The 20022-nt window shown below is 45.0% G+C and overlaps 1 protein-coding gene across 1 annotated transcript in view; it reads right to left on the reverse strand.

Annotated features, from left to right (window-relative positions):
• LOC143774813 (extracellular calcium-sensing receptor-like) overlaps nt 1–19398 on the reverse strand; it is a 49164-nt gene extending 29766 nt beyond the window's left edge. The window contains exons 1-2 of the mRNA XM_077262582.1: nt 19266–19398; nt 18700–19017 (exon numbers count right to left, since the gene is read on the reverse strand). Of these exons, the coding sequence (XP_077118697.1) occupies nt 18700–19017; nt 19266–19398 (451 nt within the window). The remainder of the gene's footprint in view (nt 1–18699; nt 19018–19265) is intronic.
• Between the last annotated feature and the right edge of the window lie 624 nt (nt 19399–20022).

Below are 20022 nucleotides of genomic sequence, written 5' to 3' on the forward strand. Positions count from 1 at the left end.
TATCTGGATAGATTCATGATTGTATATTTGGATGATATTTTGGTCTTTTCGGATGATTGGGAGTCTCATGTGAAACAGGTCAGAATGGTATTCCAGGTCCTTCGTGCTAATTCCTTGTTTGTGAAGGGGTCTAAATGTCTCTTCGGAGTTCAGAAGGTTTCCTTTTTGGGCTTCATTTTTTCCCCTTCTACTATCGAGATGGATCCTGTTAAAGTTCAGGCCATTTATGATTGGACTTAACCTACATCTGTGAAGAGCCTCCAGAAATTCCTGGGCTTTGCTAATTTTTACCGTCGCTTCATCGCTAATTTTTCTAGTGTGGTTAAACCTTTGACTGATTTGACAAAGAAAGGTGCTGATGTGGTGAATTGGTCCTCTGCGGCCGTTGAGGCTTTTCAGGAGCTGAAACATCATTTTTCTTGGGCCCCTGTGTTGCGTCAGCCAGATGTTTCGCTCCCTTTTCAGGTCGAGGTTGATGCTTCTGAGATTGGAGCAGGGGCTGTTTTGTCTCAAAGAAGTTCTGATGGCTCTGTGATGAAGCCATGTGCCTTCTTTTCTAGAAAATTTTCGCCTGCTGAGCATAATTATGATGTTGGCAATCGGGAGCTGCTAGCTATGAAGTGGGCATTCGAGGAGTGGCGACATTGGCTTGAGGGAGCCAAGCACCGCGTGGTGGTCTTGACGGATCACAAAAATCTGACTTATCTCCAGTCTGCCAAGCGGTTGAATCCTAGACAGGCTCGATGGTCGCTGTTTTTCTCCCGTTTTGATTTTGTGGTCTCATACCTTCCGGGTTCTAAGAATGTGAAGGCTGATGCCCTTTCTAGGAGTTTTGTGCCTGATTCTCCGGGTGTCCCTGAGCCGGCTGGTATTCTCAAAGAGGGGGTAATTCTGTCTGCCATCTCCCCTGATTTGCGGCGGGTGCTGCAGGAGTTTCAGGCTGATAGACCTGACCGTTGTCCAGCGGAGAAACTATTTGTCCCTGATAGATGGACTAGCAGAGTTATTTCTGGGGTTCATTGTTCAGTGTTGGCTGGTCATCCTGGGATTTTTGGGACCAGAGATTTGGTGGCTAGGTCCTTTTGGTGGCCTTCCTTGTCTTGGGATGTGCGTTCTTTTGTGCAGTCCTGTGGGACTTGTGCTCGGGCTAAGCCCTGCTGTTCTCGTGCCAGTGGGTTGCTTTTGCCCTTGCCAGTCCCGAAAAGGCCTTGGACACATGTTTCCATGGATTTTATTTCAGATCTTCCTATCTCTCAAAGGATGTCTGTCATCTGGGTGGTTTGTGATCGCTCTTCTAAGATGGTCCATTTGGTACCCTTTCCTAAATTACCTTCCTCCTCTGATTTGGTGCCATTATTTTTTCAACATGTGGTTCGTTTGCATGGCATTCCGGAGAACATTGTGTCGGACAGAGGTTCCCAGTTTATCTCTAGGTTTTGGCGGTCCTTTTGTGCTAAGATGGGCATTGATTTGTCTTTTTCTTCGGCTTTCCATCCTCAAACAAATGGCCAAACCGAACAAACCAACCAGACTTTGGAAACCTATCTGAGATGCTTTGTTTCTGCTGATCAGGATGATTGGGTGACCTTCTTGCCATTGGCTGAGTTCGCCCTTAATAATCGGGCTAGTTCGGCTACTTTGGTTTCGCCTTTTTTTTGCAATTCTGGTTTTCATCCTCGTTTTTTTTCGGGGCAGGTTGAGCCTTCTGACTGTCCTGGTGTGGATTCTGTGGTGGACAGGTTGCAGCAGATTTGGACGTAGTGGACAATCTGACGTTGTCCCAGGAGAAGGCTCAACGTTTTGCTAACCGCCGTCGTTGTGTTGGTCCCCGACTTCGTGTTGGGGATTTGGTTTGGTTGTCTTCTCGCTATGTTCCTATGAAGGTTTCTTCTCCTAAGTTTAAGCCTCGTTTCATTGGTCCTTATAAGATTTCTGAAATTCTCAACCCTGTGTCATTTCGTTTGGTCCTTCCAGCTTCTTTTGCCATCCATAATGTGTTCCATAGGTCGTTGTTGCGGAGGTACGTGGCGCCTATGGTTCCCTCCGTTGATCCTCCTGCCCCGGTGTTGGTTGAGGGGGAGTTGGAGTATGTGGTGGAAAAAATTTTGGATTCTCGTTTTTCGAGACGGAAGCTTCAGTACCTGGTTAAGTGGAAGGGCTATGGTCAGGAGGATAATTCCTGGGTTGTTGCCTCCGATGTCCAAGCTGCCGATTTAGTTTGTGCCTTTCATTTGGCTCGTCCTGATCGGCCTGGGGGTCCTGGTGAGGGTTCGGTGACCCCTCCTCAAGAGGGGGGTACTGTTGTAAATTCCGTTCTCGGACTCCCTCCTGTGGTCATGAATGGTACTTTGGTTAGTTCTCCTCTTGGACTCCCTCTGGTGGCTTTGAGTGGAACTGCTGGTCACTGAGGTTGGCTTTGTCAGCTGCTCTCGTTTATTGCTATGTTGGCTTCCCTATTTAACTCCACTCAGATCGTTACTTCATGCCAGCTGTCAATGTTTCAGTATTGGTTCAGATCTCTCTTGGACTTCTCTGAGGACCTGTCTACTCCAGCAGAAGCTAAGTCTTTGCTAGTTCATTTGTTGTTACTGCTTCCTGAATATATTTCTTAGTACTGCCAATTTCTAGTCCAGCTTGCTATCATGATATTCCCTTGCTAGCTGGAAGCTCTGGGGTGCAGAGTGGCACCTCCACACCGTGAGTCGGTGTGGGGAGTCTTTTTGCTTACTCTGCGTGGTTTTTTGCAGTCTTTTGTGCTGACCGCATAGTTCCCTTTTCTATCCTCTGACTATTTAGTGAAGTCTGGCCTCCTCTGCTAAAACCTGTTTCATTCCTGTGTTTGTGACTTTCCTCTTAACTCACAGTCAATATATGTGGGGGGCTGCCTTTACCTTTGGGGAATTTCTCTGAGGCAAGGTTAGGCTTCTATTTCTATCTTTAGGGGTAGTTAGCTCTTAGGCTGTGAAGAGGCGTCTAGGGAGAGTTAGGTACGCTCCATGGCTATTTCTAGTGTGTGTGTGATAAGAGTAGGGTATGCGGTCAGCAGAGTTCCCACTTTCCCAGAGCTTGTTCCGATTACTAGTTCACTCATCAGGTCATTCCGGGTGCTCCTAACCACCAGGTCCATAACACTTGCCCATCTTGTAGAGGTTAAAGTCTGAATGATTAACCCCTTCATGACCGGAGCATTTTTCAGTTTTGCTTTTCGTTTTTCACTACCCTCCTTCCCAGAGCCATAACATTTTTATTTTTCCATCAATATGGCCATGTGAGGGCTTATTTTTTGCAGGACGAGTGGTACTTTTGAATGACACCATTGGTTTTACCATGACATGTACTAGATAACAGGAAAAAAATTCCAAGTGTGGTGAAATTGCAAAAAAGTTCAATCCCACACTTGTTTTTTGTTTGGCTTTTTTGCTACGTTAACTAAATGCTAAAACTGACCTATTGTGATTCTCCAGGTCTTTACAAGTGCATAGACACTAAACATAACTCGGTTCTTTTTTTATCTAAGTGGTGAAAAAAAATCCAAACTTTGCTAAAAAAAAAAAAAAATTGAGCAATTTTCCAATACCCGTAGCGTCTTCATTTTTCGTGATCTCAGGTTGTGTGAGGGCTTATTGTTTATGTGCCGAGATTACATTTGTAAAAATACCATTTTGGTGCAGATATGATCTTTTGATCTCTTGTTATTGCATTTTAATTCAATATCAAAAACAAATATCGATAAATGACGTAGCGAGAAAACAGTCAAAACGCCATGATTATGTTTTTTTAATATTTGTCCAACAGGGGGTCCGTATGTAGGGGAGACAGGGCAAAAACTGAGGACAAGAATGAATTCCCAAAGTTACACAATAAATAAAAAAAGAATACATCTACCTCTGGTCAAATACCGTATTTTTCGGACTATAGGACGCACCGGACTATAAGGCGCACCCAGGTTTTAGAGGTGGAAAATAGGGAAAAAAAATATTTGAAGCAAAAAAATGTGGTAAAATATTTAATAACATAAATAACATACTATTATATGTGGTGTTATTATATATAATAGTATGTTATTATGTTGGAAGCTGCGGGACCAGTGTGGTGTCTGTGAAGTGCTATATGAAGATGCTGGAGGGTGAGTATAAGAATGGGGGCACAGGGCTGATATTAAAAGCACCACTCCAGCACTGCAAAATAGCACTGGAGTGCTGCTTTAAAATCCCATGGGAGAACTATAACTCCCAGCATGTCCTGCAGATCCTATGACATGCTGGGAGTTATAGTTCACCACAGGAGTGGCAGAGTGCTTTATTGTGTATTGTAAAGACTAACCTCTTAATTGTGGCAGCCTGCCAGCCTGTGGTGAGGTAAAAGCATCCCATGGCTGCACACACAGAGCCCTCCCTCTTGTTGCCTCTCCACAGAACAGGTTTTGAGGAAGCCTGCAGATTCTAGTGGAGAGCCTGAAGGACCTGTGATGATGTGAAGAAGAGGGAGGGCTCTGAGCTGCTCCAGCCCGCCCACTCCTGACATCACACAGGTCCTGTTTGTGCACAGCACTCAGCATCCAGGCATGGCAGGCAGGTATACAGCGATCTCCTCTCCTCTGTCCCCTGCTGCTGCTGCTGCCTCCTCCCCAGGACACACAAATCTCCCTAGCTGCTGCAGCAATCAGCGCTGAGGAAGCCATGCGTGTCCCTGCTTAAGTGCAGTATTCATTTGCTGCTCCCAGCTCACCGCTCAGCTGATCAGTGGGCGGGGAGTCGCTAATGAATATTCACTGCACTTAATCATCGGGACCACATGGTTTTCCCAGCGCTGATTCCGGGCAGCGGGACATCCTGAAGTGGGATAACAGTGCGATCCCACTCACTGCTGCCCCCCTCCCCACATGCTACATCCCTACCATAAGACGCACCCACACTTTCCTCCCAAATTTGGAGGGAAAAAAGTGCTTCTTATGGTCGGAAAAATACGGTAGCTTTGTATCCCTGATCACGCCCCCATGGAAGAAGCATTCTGCGAAATGGCGCTGTCGGGGTGAGAGCACGTGGCAGCCTAGGACCCTCGCACAAAGCACTTTACAGGTACTCTTTAGCACTGACTTTAATTCATTTAGTTTATCCTTTAACTTGCACTGATTGGCACAGGATTTTGGCACAACTTTTTGCATTATGTGTTATACACTGCTCAAAAAAAAAAAGGAACACTGCAATACCACATCCTAGACATCTCTGAAAATAATATTCCAGTTGCTAATTTTTATTCATTGCATAGTGGAATGTGTTCAGTACAATAAAACATAACAATTATCAATGGAATCACAACTAATATCCCATGGAGGTCTGGATTTGGAATGGTACTTAAAATCAAAGTGGAAAATCAAATTACAGGCTGATCCAACTTCAGTGGAAATGCCTCATGACAAGGAAATGATGCTCAGTAGTGTGTGTGGCCTCCATGTGCCTGTATGACCTCCCTACTGTACAACGCCTGGGCATGCTCCTGATGAGGAAGCGGATGGTCTCCTGAGGGATCTCCTCCCAGACCTGGACTAAAGCATCCGCCAACTCTTGGACAGTCTGTGGTGCAACGTGACGTTGGTGGATGTTGCGACACATGATGTCCCAAGTGTGCTCAATCGGATTCAGGTCTGGGGAACGGGCAGGCCAGTCCATAGCTTCAATGCCTTCATCTTGCAGGAACTGCTGACACACTCCAGCCACATGAGGTTTGGCATTGTCCTGCATTAGGAGGAACCCAGGTCCAACCGCACCAGCATATGGTCTCACAAGGGGTCTGAGGATCTCATATCGGTACCTAATGGCAGTCAGGCTACCTCTGCCAAGCACATGGAGGGTTGTGCGGCCCTCCAAAGAAATGCCACCTTACACCATTACTGACACACTGCCAAATTAGTCATGTTGAAGGATGTTGAAGGCAGCAGATCGCTCTCCACGGTGTCTCCAGACTCTGTCACGTCTGTCACATGTGCTCAGTGTGAACCTGCTTTCATCTGTGTAGAGCACAGGGAGCCAGTGGCAAATATTCCAATCCTAGTGTTCTGTGGCAAATGCCAAGCGTCCTGCGCGGTGTTGGGCTGTGAGCACTACCCCCATCTGTGGACGTCGGGCACTCAGACCATCCTTATGGAGTCGGTTTCTAACCGTTTGTGCAGACACATGCACATTTGTGGCCTGCTGCAGGTCATTTTGCAGGGCTCTGGCAGTGCTCATCCCGTTCCTCCTTGCACAAAGGCGGAGGTAGTGGTCCTGCTGCTGGGTTGTTGCCCTCTTATGGCCCCCTCCATGTCTCCTGGTGTACTGGCCTGTTAGCTCCTCCAGCCTCTGGACACTACGCTGACAGACACAGCAAACCTTTTTGCCACAGCTTGCATTGATGTGCCATCCTGGATGAGCTGCACTACCTGAGCCACTTGTGTGGGCTGTAGAGTCTGTCTCATGCTACCACAAGTGTGAAAGCGCAACCAACATTCAAAAGTGACCAAAATATCAGCCATAAACCATTGGTACTGAGATGTGATCTGTGGTCCCCACCTGCAGAACCACTCCTTTATTGAGGGTGTCTTGATAATTGCCAATAATTTCCATCTGTTGCCTATTCCATTTGCACAACAGCATGTGAAATTGATTGTCAATCGGTGTTGCTTCCTAAGTGGACAGTTTGATTTCACATAAGTTTGATTTACTTGGAGTTATATTCTGTTGCTTAAGTGTTCCCTTTATTTTTTTGAGCAGTGTACATTAGTCATTACTATTTTTGCCCATGCACTTGTCACTTTCTCATTGATATTTGGCTTTGTACATTTAACATTTTACTGATTCATAATGAATGTTGATATTATTCACTATGCACTTTACATGGTATTTATGAATTGGTATCAATGTAAAGGTCCATTTTTTCTCAACTGAACAGTCTTCCCCTCCTCTTTTTCATTTTTTTCTTGGATTTTATTATGCGCACCTAGGTGCAAAAACTTTGCGTCCCTATGTCCCCGCACTCTTCTTTTGTTCCAGAAGCTTTATTTATCATAATTCTATTGAGCACATAATTTTTATTATTAAACATCAATAAAGATTTATTGCTAATCTTCTGTTTTGTGCATTTTATCGTCGTACCTCTAGACATACAGTACAGACCAAAAGTTTGGACACACCTTCTCATTTAAAGATTTTTCTGTATTTTCATGACTATGAAAATTGTACATTCACACTGAAGGCATCAAAACTATGAATTAACACATGTGGAATTATATACTTGTGTGAAACAACTGAAATTATGTCTCATATTCTAGTTTCTTCAAAGTAGCCACCTTTTGCTTTGATGACTGCTTTGCACACTCTTGGCATTCTCTTGATGAGCTTCAAGAGGTAGTCACCGGGAATGGTTTTCACTTCACAGGTGTGCCCTGTCAGGTTTAATAAGTGGGATTTCTTGCCTTATAAATGGGGTTGGGACCATCAGTTGTGTTGTGCAGAAGTCTGGTGGATACACAGCTGATAGTCCTACTGAATAGACTGTTAGAATTTGTATTATGGCAAGAAAAAAGCAGCTAAGTAAAGAAAAACGAGTGGCCATCATTACTTTAAGAAATGAAGGTCAGTCAGTCTGAAAAATTGGGCAAACTTTGAAAGTGTCCGCAAGTGCAGGGGCAATCACAGATTGTTCAAATTTGTGTGGAACAGATGAGATTTGATTAAAGTTAGATCCTGCACAGATTGATTGACTCATCTCTAATATCAAGTAATATATAAATATCTTTGCGCTGGTCATAAGGGCTGTGCGGGAGGCAGACGTCAGAGCCACTCACTCTAGTAGAGATTTTGCGACATGCAGAGACCGAACAGACTATAGGGGATAAACTACATGAGCTAGAGGGAGAAGCACAGTGACAACTTGCCAGATGGGTCGTGCAGCTTTGGCACGTAACATGTGGTGACATTGGACCATTATATGAAACGTATCCATGTATTGTAGTTAAACCTGGTGGCTCCGAAATACAATAAATTAAGATAATTGCACAGAACAGATGACTGCGGTATATTCTCTGGAGCTCTATAATATGATCCTATACTCTGTGGACATCCTTCAATATCGTATTGTCTCAGCCGTTCCTTTAGAAAATATCAACTTAAACTTTACTTGTGATAAAAAAAACTTGACAAGAGAATAAGATTAAAGTCCTAAGTCAGAACCTTCTTGTTTCTCCAAATGTTGCTTCCATGCAGCACTGTCCTACGACAGATGTGGTATCCTGCACTTAGGAATAATGGATCATAATCTGATGGACTTCATTTTTTTTTCTATCAGTTTCAATTTAAATATGAGAGTAAAAAGTTATTAAACATTTTGGTTGTGATTCAGTAGAACATAGTGGTACAGCGAGGCTTTTATAAGTGCTGTATTACAGCTGTGTGCAACTCACTGGGTTAACCTACTGCATAGTATAGAGTAATAAATGAATAAGAACCTGTCACCTACAAAAAGGTTATTTACCTGCAGTAATTGTTAGGCTTCTTTCACACTTGTGTCAGTACAGGTCAGTTTCTAAGCGTCAGTGCAACGTACCGACGCACGTTGTGAAATTTGTGCACGACGTGGGCAGCGGATGCAGTTTTTTTGATGCATCCATTGCCAATTCTAAAGTCCAGGGAGGAGGGGGCGGAGTTCCGGCCGTGCATGCGCGGTAGAACATGGCGGATGCGACATACGAAAAAACATTCCCTTGAACGTTTTTTTGTGCCGAAGGTCCCAAAACGACGGATTGCGATACACGTCACATGACGCAAGTGTGAAAGAAGCCTTAGGGTGGGCGGAACGCAATAAATAAAATGTGATAATAAAGTGGGTTCGCAGCCCGGGGTCCACCGTGCAGAGATGGTACTTCAGCTAAGAGGACAATGGCGTGACGAGCAGTGAACGAAGCAGACTCTCACTGAGTTAAATGTCACTCAGCAGAGAAGCACGTGGCTGTGCCAATCGCACACAGCGACGGGAAAGAAACTCTGCAGCACAGCTGTGTTTATAGGCACACAGCCACAAAGTGATAATGGCGCTAAATGTGTGGCGCCCCTAGGGGTATTTGCCACAAAAATAGTTATTGACACTAAATACAAATACTAAAATAGCAAGACTGCACTACCATCTCCGGCCAGAAGGGGGAGCTCCAGAGACTCCTTTTAATCTATTCTGGTCTGGGAAAAGGACTGGCAGTTGGGTTGAAGAGCTGAAAGTGAGAGGTCGTATAACTGAACTCCTAAAGGCCCCGTCTCACATAGCGAGATCGCTAGCGAGATCGCTGCTGAGTCACAAGTTTTGTGACGCAACAGCGACCTCAGTAGCGATCTCGCTATGTGTGACACGTACCAGCGATCAGGCCCCTGCTGCGAGATCGCTGGTCGTGTCAGAATGGCCTGGACCTTTTTTTGGTCGTTGAGGTCCCGCTGACATCGCTGAATCGGTGTGTGTGACACCGATCCAGCGATGTCTTCACTGGTAACCAGGGTAAACATCGGGTTACTAAGCGCAGGGCCGCGCTTAGTAACCCGATGTTTACCCTGGTTACCAGCGTAAATGTAAAAAAAAAAAAAACAGTACATACTCACCATCTGTTGCCCGTCAGGTCCCTTGCCGTCTGCTTCCTGCTCTGACTGAGCGCCGCAAAGTGAGAGCACAGCAGTGACGTCACCGCTGCGCTCTGCTCTCACTGTACGGCGGCTCAGTCAGAGCAGGAAGCAGATGGCAAGGGACCTGACGGGCAACAGATGGTGAGTATGTACTGTTTGTTTTTTTTTACATTTACGCTGGTAACCAGGGTAAACATCGGGTTACTAAGCGCGGCCCTGCGCTTAGTAACCCGATGTTTACCCTGGTTACCCAGGTGCTGCAGAGGGACTTCGGCATCGTTGAAGACAGTTTCAACGATGCCGAAGTCGTTCCCCTGATCGTTGGTCGCTGGAGAGAGCTGTCTGTGTGACAGCTCCCCAGCGACCACACAGCGACCACACAGCGACGCTGCAGCGATCAACATCGTTGTCTGTATCGCTGCAGCGTCGCTGTGTGAGACGGGGCCTTAACAGCCCTATGACGGATTATAGGCCCGTAATACCCTTAGTAGGAAAAGAGGAATAGAGAAAGGACATTGTGAGAACCGGGTAGCAATAACCTCTACCCAGAATAGGCGCAGAGACGGATACCGGATCCGTGGCTATATTTATTATATATAATACAGCAACCGGAAGGAAGTGAGGTGATATCAGCTTCACCAGGGTAAGACGCAGCAACAGACACAGAGTTCAGCGGTACTCCCAGAGGGGGTAAGCCGACAAAAAGGACTTGGGTTGTCCGTCAAACCAGAGCACAGAAGAGACAGATTGGGCCGGCAGCCAGTTCACAAACAGCAGCAGGGCCATATAGAAACTGCGCATAATAAGAGGTGGAAATCCTGACAGGGTCAGAGTAATTCAGAATTCTCATACAGACTCCGGTGACAGTACTGATTGCAATTCCCTTTGTGTTGAAGTAAACTGGTTAAACGTTTCTGCGCCTCAGTCTTTCATTTGGACAATAGCCATCGATCCAGGATCGGGGTCCTCACAGCTGAGAGGACCTGCTGCTGATCAAGTAAGTGTCTGTTCCTTCATGATACCCCTTACACTGTGCATCGCCTGAGACCACAGCATTGGGTCAAGCCACTCGTGACATCCCCCTCAAGAGACGGACCTCATTGATCTGGTGCTGGGTACCTCAGTCTCCCGGGCGTTACAACTGGCATCGCGAACAGGATCGGGCCAGCCCGTACACCGGGTATTGTGTGCCGTAATTGGAGTCTGAAACTGTGAAAATTTGGATGAAAAATCTTGGAAATTGACTTTGTTAAAGAAAATCCCGTTCCCCATTGAAAACTATTGAAAGTGACTTTTCTCCATTGGTTATAATGGGGTAAAAATGGCCGCCATCCCCTGATGTAATCATCTCATAACCGTTAGGCACAAAACTGTTAATCGAGCTACATCATTACCCAAGCCTAAGTCTAACTGAAAAACTTCAAAATCCACCATCACAGAGCGTGCGGCAGTTAGAGGCAGCAGGGGGCATGTAATTGTCATCCTGCTGCACAGAGGAACGAATCTACATTATCTAGATGGAAGCTGGGACCGGAGGGGTCTGGATTAACTAAGAGGGTACAGTATGTCACAGCACGGAGACGCCGCAGCACCCGGCGACGCTAATGCAGCTGAAAGACAGAGTGTCGATAGAGAGCCTGGCAGCGCAGCAGTGCCATATACCCCGGGTGGCCCGTGGCTTCCAATGTATGAAGGTGAACCTAATACCCTTGACGGTTTCAGGGAAAAGATGCTGGCTCATTTTGATATGTTCCCCGTGGGTGAAGCTCAGCGTGTTATTCTCCTGATGATGCAGTTAAGTGGCCATGCTAAGCGAGAAGTCACGGCATGGGCAACTGATCTAAAAGGTACTGTTGAACGCATATTTGCTGGATTAAAAGCTACATTTGAAACCACTGCCAGCAGCAAAGCTAAAGTACGATTCTTTAATTGCAAACAAAAAGCTAATGAGGGCGTGAGAGATTTTGCCTTAAACCTGCAGGAAGCCCTTAAATCACTTACACTGGCTGAACCCATTTTTAATACAGGAGCTGATAAACTGCTAAGAGATCAATTTATTGAGGGACTCTACACCCCTTCTCACCGGGGGCATGTGAGCATGCTTGTTTTTAAGAACCCTGAATTGACATTCGCCCAATTAAAGGAGAGTGCTATACGTCTCCAGCTGGCAGAGGCACCTCGGGATCAGGATCTCACACAACCCATGGCAGATGCACTTCAGCAACGGGGAATGCCAGTGACATCAGCTACGTCCGGTGCCAGTGCTAAGTCCCTGGGGCCCATTACTAATGAGGCTCTTCAGCAAAAGCTTGACTCTTTAACTGATGTTGTTGCTTCAATGGCTAAAACCATGCAGGAGATGAGAGAACCCAAGATGGAGTTGGCAAACCGTAGAGAGGATGTTCCATGGATGAGGTCCCGGAGATACCCGACATGGAGAGGACGACCCCGTGACCGCTACCAACTGGATGGACAGCCCATTTGCCGCCGTTGCCAGCAGCCAGGCCACTTTGCACGAAATTGTGATTTAAACGGGAATCCCCTGGGAATGCGGGCCGCTTCGCAGGAATGAATTTTCAAGGCCCAACACCCTGGCACGACAGGTACATCGGAGGACGACCCATCATCCCTATCATGCTGGACGGAATTCCCCTCAACGCTTTGCTGGATACAGGTTCCCAGATTTCATCTATACCATATATCCTTTATAAGAGGTACTGGGCTGAGGTAGATATTGATAAAGGACCCTCTGATGTTGAACTAGATATATGGGCCAGTAATGGTAAGTTGGTACCGAAACTAGGATTCAGGGAGATGACTATAAAGATTGGTAAAGCAGAATTGAAGAAACAGGGTATAATTGTCGTTGATGTTGATCGACAGAACTGTGAACCAACTGTTTTGATAGGAATGAATGTGTTAGAGAACTGCTTTTCCGAAGTTATTTCTGTCTTACAACAAATTGCTGAAACTGCCCAATCCTGCCAGTAGAGAGTTCTCCGGAGGGAAATAAAAGTGTTGATGTTAAGGCAACAGATAGAAGTTGCAGGTGGAGAAATCGACAGTGTGAGGGTGAGTGATCCAACGTCTATTGTAATCCCACCAAAAACAGAAATGCTGGTATGGTGTAGAGCAGCCATTGGTACTAAAGGACGAGACTATCAAGCCTTAATAGAACCAGCGTACACCGACAGCAGGCCCACTATACTCACGGCACGAGGGGTGGTCGAGGTACACCGGGGACGGGTGCCGGTACGACTTTTGAACTGTGGAGAGGAAGAGGTCACTTTGCCAAGGTACGCTACAGTGGCAAAGTTATATACTGTTGACAACAATGCCATCACAACCGTTGAGCCCTTAGAATCAACCTGTCAGGTGGAAGATAACGGCTCAGATGGAGAATCGGAGGATTGGTGCCAACAGCTAGACGTGGGTGTAGATTCAACACCTACCTATCAAAGACAAGGGGTGTATAGATTAGTGACGGAATATGAACAGGTCTTCAGTAAACACCCATTGGACTTCGGATGGATAGAAGGGGTGGAACATACAATCCCCACCGGTGACCATCCCCCGATAAAAGAAAGATATAGACCCATACCGCCCGCTCACTATCAATGCACGAAGGACATGCTGAGAGAGATGAAACAGGCCGGGGCAATAAGAGATAGTTGTAGCCCTTGGGCGGCCCCTCTGGTGATTGTCAAAAAAAAGGACGGAACCATGAGAATGTGCGTAGACTACCGGCGGATTAATAACATCACCCATAAAGACGCCTATCCCTTGCCTAGGATAGAAGAGTCCTTGACTGCTTTAAAATCTGCTAATTTTTTTTCCACCTTAGACATAACAAGCGGGTATTGGCAAGTCCCTGTGGCTGAGAGAGATAAAGAAAAAACGGCATTCACCACACCAATGGGTCTAAGCGAATTTAATTGCATGCCGTTCGGACTCTGCAACGCATCCGGTACTTTCCAGCGACTGATGGAATGTTGCCTCGGACACAAGAACTTCGAGACCGTCCTCCTGTACCTAGATGATGTGATCGTCTACTCAAACACCTACGAACAGCACTTAACAGACCTGGCAGAGGTGTTCGAAGCCTTATCCAAGTATGGTATGAAAATCAAACCATCCAAATGTCACCTTCTCAAGCCAAAGGTACAATACTTAGGGCACATCGTGAGTTCGGAGGGAGTAGCACCGGATCCCGAGAAAATAACTGCCATAAGGGATTGGCCAAGACCTACCAACGCAAAAGAAGTGAGGCAAGTCTTGGGATTAGTGGGTTACTATCGTAGATTTATAAAAGGATTTACCAAATTGGCAGCGCCCTTGCAAGATGCTTTGATAGGGCAGACGAAGAAACCTTCAAACCGAAACCCTCCTTTTCAGTGGAACGACGAAAGAGAAGACTCCTTTGAGCAACTAAAGAAGGCACTAACCGGAGAAGAAGTTCTGGCGTACCTGGATTACCATCAACCTTTCATCCTCCACACCGATGCCAGTAATGTGGGATTGGGAGCGGTGCTGTCACAAAAGCAAGAAGGTCGGGAGAAAGTCATCGCCTTTGCAAGTAGAAAACTCCGGCCTACTGAAAGAAATTCAGAAAATTATAGTTCCTTCAAATTGGAGCTACTGGCGGTAGTTTGGGCTGTGACTGAACGTTTCAAACACTATTTGACCGGTGCAGAATTTATTGTCTATACTGACAACAATCCATTGACCCACCTAGACACAGCTAAATTAGGTGCGTTAGAACAGCTATGGATAGCCCGGTTATCTAATTACAACTTCGTGACCAAGTACTCAAGAGGAATCGTCGAACCAATAAACTGGATAATCAATGGGAAGCCGTACCCTACACAGTTTTACCAACAAGAATGGATAATCCTAAAATGTGTCTCATTAGCAAAAACGGAGGTTTAACATCTGTACTAGTGTCTAGAGACAATCTTAAATTATGTCCGGAGACGTTGAAAGAGCCAGAAGTTGTCCAGCCAGAACCAGAAGTTATTCAACCCATACAGGTTCAACCTGTAAAGGAAAAAGAAGAGGAAATGTATCACACCTGTATAGGAGACTTTCCCAAAACCCTACTAACATACCATGGTGCGGTAGTGGTTCCCATGGTGGCCTTTTATCCAACACCGAACCCGATATTAGAAGTCCCAAGACAGGAAGAGGCTGAGCCCGTGCTGCAAGAGGTTCCAGACCAGGAAGAACAGATTCCCGATCAGAGTAATCTCATTCACGGTGGACTTGCTAACCCCATAGTTGTGGAATTATCTTTAGCAGAGAGGGCAGATACTATATCCGCAGTAGACAGAAGTACACCACATAAAGAGACACCACTATTACGTAGATCCCAGCGTAGTACCCAGGGTCAATTACCGGCCAGGTATGCGGATTACCAACTATAAGACCATAGTCATTGTTATCGTTCTGTAACGTTTAAGCCCAGTACCTACAGAGACTTACCTGTATGAACTTCTTGCATATTCTTGAACTTTTTATCAGCCCGGAAATACTAAATCAAAGCTCCGGAAAGACTGCTTTGTGAACTTAGCTTCCTACCTTCAAGGATAGAACTGTATTAATGGACGCTATTTGAAGTGACTTTTTACAGAATTCCATTTTTTTTGTTTCTTTGAGTGGTTTTTGTAATATTTTTATTTTTAAGACTCTGTACATATCAATTGTTATTTCAAAATGTTATCATCCCACAGTCCCGGAGTACTGTTCTTAACTAAGGGGGAAAATGTGGCGCCCCTAGGGGTATTTGCCACAAAAATAGTTATTGACACTAAATACAAATATTAAAATAGCAAGACTGCACTACCATCTCCGGCCAGAAGGGGGAGCTCCAGAGACTCCCCTTGATCTATTCTGGTCTGGGAAAAGGACTGGCAGTTGGGTTCACGAGCTGAAAGTGAGAGGTCGTATAACTGAACTCCTAACAGCCCTATGACGGATTATAGGCCCGTAATACCCATAGTAGGAAAAGAGGAATAGAGAAAAAGGACATTGTGAGAACCAGGTAGCAATAACCTCTACCCAGAATAGGCGCAGAGACGGATACCGGATCCGTGGCTATATTTATTATATATAATACAGCAACCGGAAGGAAGTGAGGTGATATCAGCTTCACCAGGGTAAGACGCAGCAACAGACACAGAGTTCAGCGATACTCCCAGAGGGGGTAATCCGACAAAAAAGGACTCGGGTTGTCCGTCGAACCAGAGTACAGAAGAGACAGATTGGGTCGGCAGCCAGTTCACAAACAGCAGCAGGGCCATATAGAAACTGCGCATAATAAGAGGTGGAAATCCTGACAGGGTCAGAGTAATTCAGAATTCTCATACAGACTCCGGTGACAGTACTGATTGCAATTCCCTTTGTGTTGAAGTAAACTGGTTAAACGTTTCAGCGCCTCAGTCTTTCATTTGGACAATAGCCATCGATCCAGGATCGGGGTCATCACAGCTGAGAAGACCTGCTGCTGATCAAGTAAGTGTCTGTTCCTTCATGATACCCCTTACACTGTGCATCGCCTGAGGCCAAAGCACCGGGTCAAGCCACTAGTGACATCCCCCTCAAGAGACGGACCTCATTGATCTGGTGCTGGGTACCTCGGTCTCCCGGGCGTTACAAATGCGAACCCTGTTATCTTCACAGGTGAATGCTAACCCCACTGGGGCAAGGGAACCGGTAGTGGACTCCAAGCACACAGAACTCCTCTCCGGAGCGGCCTGAATTCTAAAGGCCTATGGCCAAGGCCTGAATCCTTGCATACCCCTTCTCTCCGGGGAAGCTGGAATTCTAAAGGCACAAAGCCTGCCTGGAGTTCAAAAAATAGAGTCCACAGTACCGTTAGGTTCCTCACACACACATAACATAAGTGATCTTGATGGGAGCGCCAAAGATCCTTTTATAGTTTCTATCAATCTGACAGGACCTTGCTCACTGGCCAATCCGAAGCTGGGCCAGGACTTGAGCATGTGATGGGCAACTACCAACATGAAGTCAACCTACGAGCATGCTCAGTAGAGCGAAACCTGGACTTAGTCTCAGGAGTGACTGCTCACTGCTGAGTATTGCCAGCTACTATAGCTGAACCTGGAGAGGCAGCAGTAACCAGCCCAGATCTGAGCAAGAAGCTGAGACCGACGTCTTTCCTCAGCAGCATAAGTAGTGTATCATAACCACCATTCGTCAAACTCAATCTGACAGGTGGCCCGCCCCTATCAAGATGTATCAAAAGGGTGTAACCCCTCCTCCCCGCCCTGTCAGCAGCTGTCTCTCCTTGTCTGGCTGTCAGCTTGTGTTATAGTATGATATTGTTTGATCCCTGGATTATTATCCCAGTATTGTTTTTTATATTAGATTTTTTGCATATTGCTAATTGGATACATTAACACAAACAGTTGTTTGTGGCACATATGTGTAAAATTGTGTTTTTATAACACACGGTGCCCCGTTATACAATTATATCCTAGTTGTTTTGCGGTCTTCTGTAAGCTGTATTTTAGAGACAGCTGGACACTGCACATTTAGAATGAAACAGCATATTTTTCAGCTTATAACGCAGTTTCTCATTTTCATGAGTTTTAAGAGGTCGTGTTATGTGTGATAAGGGGCTACATGCTCGTGTGGTTAATAGATAAAATACAGATATAATATGCCAATTCACCAACAGTGACCGGCTTACACATAACTCGGCAATAATCAAGGGTAGATATACAATACAAGGCAATAGACTTTATTAAAGTATGTATCAGACAGGCGTGATATTTACTAAGGCAGCTGAAATGAACTTGCCTCTGTAATCAGAGCAGTGTATTTTATACACAGTGTTCACATATAGTGAATAGAGCTTCTATATGCGATTGTGCGGGTGTTTTATAATACACCATGCTGTTTATTCATTATATGTTTTTCTGTCCGAACAGCGGATTAAACTTGAAAATTTTGGCAAAAACTATCCTATATTAATGCTCGTATTTTTATTACACTCAGCCCCAAATGAGTCACTGCTAATTTGATGACCCAATTTTTATCATTTCAATACTATACATTAACTAAATGCTAGAGCTTATGTTACAATATTTTATCTGTTTATTTTATATCATATTAGACTTTCACATTATTTGTAGCGGTTTGTGTGGGTGCTAGATTATGTATATTCTGTGTTTCTGCACTATTATTTGTTGAAAATTTATCACTAAATCGATAATTTCTAACAACGGCGTCTTTTGTAATATGCAACAACTCATATTTGTGGCTTCTTTTTCTATTTGCAGTGCAAGCTCAGCACGGGGTTAGTTATCTTATCTAGCTTAAACAGACTAGCTGGCTACACCCAACAAAGCATCAAAAAGAAACTTTGATGACACAGATATAACTCAGCTAACTAAATGCTAGAGTTTCGGTTTTCCTTTAAAAATATGAATATTATTGAATAGTCTCATATCCCATCTCCGACAATAGACCCTAAGCATTTTTCATATTATTTGTAGACACTCTAACGGACATATTATGCATAGCCGCTGTTTTGACAAGTATGAAGCGGCGTGTTTTTATACGTTCATAACAATCATAACCACTATATTGCAAACGTTTAAACGTGTATTTTATTCACAGTTCTCACTAGTCAGGTTTAGATTTATTTAAATTCAGAGGTGGTGTGTATGTACACAGGAATGATTTAGTTTAAAAGCATATAGTTCAGCGATAATGTCTGGCGTTGGACAAGCAGTTATCAATCTTTCATACGTATCACAGAAAGATTTTAGTTTGACCTGTGCTAGTTTAATTTCTGCGTACTGGCCAGCCATGGCAATAAATATTTTGATGTGTTCAGCATTCCACACAGGGGCCCCCCTGTAACATGAATGTTCAGCAACAGTGTGTTTTTTACTAACGCGGTGCCGTGGCACTGCGCGTTTCTTTAGAGGCAGCACATTGTCAAAATCGCTAGAAGATCCCGCAAGACCAGAATCTGCAGACTGTGCAGCATGGCGTACCCGTATATTGAACGGAGCTGTGGGGGACCACATACCAACAGAGAGCTGCTCATATTCTCTGTTTTCAGAAGTAACTTGTGGTATGTTATCGGTGCTATCGGACTCCTGAGTTATGCAGGGGCTGTCGTTCAGCGCTGCAAATCTCTTTCTTGAGGCGTTCTTAGATTTTTGACAGGGAATCTTGGGAATTGGATTCCCGGTGTGTTTGGGTGCCGCGTACCCTTCCGCACGAGCCTCAACACAGAGGGGCGAAAGAGGCGCTGTTCTCACAACCACATCCGCTCTTTGGGTATGATTCTGCGCAGACCCGTAATTACAGCATTGTAAATCTCGTGGCTGAAGATCAGGCGTATCTAAAAGAAAAGATACAGGTGTCAGTTATCCGCAAAACCGGCGTAAAATTGGAAAAGCTGCATGGCTGTAGTTATCCACGAAGCGTCGTAATATTTGAAAACTTACTGGCGTCCGTTACCCATGAAATCACTGAATTTTTCAAATAGAATTTTTCCGACCGCTAATTTACCAGTTGTAAATAAGTTATAACTAAATTATAACTACCACAGAAAAGCGAGAATCGTATGTATTTCAAGTGAACCGCTACCTTTTCTTTTCCAGAGACACCCGCTTAACGAATTTCCACGGCTTTTAGGCGCCACGTCATTCTTGACATCTACGATCACGACGTCTGAGTCCAGGTCTTCACACGGTTCGGGAGCATGCCAGTCTTCCGGCATATAGACCGAGGGATCCGTGTCACTATCTGTATGAGAAATTACACTTAGTACGCGTTTACATACAAAGGATTAAAGCATCCGACATAGTATAATATAGTTTTACGGTATGGCCCTGTTTATGGTGTATCCGTTAATAATTTAGTATTATACTGGCGACTAGCTGCGTAATTTGTTTAATAATTTAACCCTATATTTATTATGACATAATTTATGTGCTTTCTACACATCCATCTCTCTGACAGGCTTTACAAAAATACTGACAGGAATGATTGTTCTTGTGATGAAACACTGAATTGCAGAGCTCACAAAAGTGCTTAGCACCGATAAAACCCTTCATATTTTTGATACCGTAGTAGTGATTATCATGGAACAATATGAATACGGTTTTACCATTAGCTGTATTGCTGCTCTGAAAGTAGCGCCAATCACCCTGACTATAGTACAGTACTTTAATGGTAATCCCCAAATATTTTTCAAATGCCGGGATGTCGCTAAAACTCACTAGCTGATCATCAGGGATGCCCAGGGCTGTGTGTATGTTTTTAGAGCGGCTCAGTAAAACGGCATCAGCGACACCCGTGTCGTCCATCAGGGCGCACACACTAGCAGCCAAACACAGATTTG

The sequence above is a fragment of the Ranitomeya variabilis genome, chromosome 5 (assembly GCF_051348905.1).
Source record: "Ranitomeya variabilis isolate aRanVar5 chromosome 5, aRanVar5.hap1, whole genome shotgun sequence".
Lineage (NCBI taxonomy): Eukaryota > Metazoa > Chordata > Amphibia > Anura > Dendrobatidae > Ranitomeya > Ranitomeya variabilis.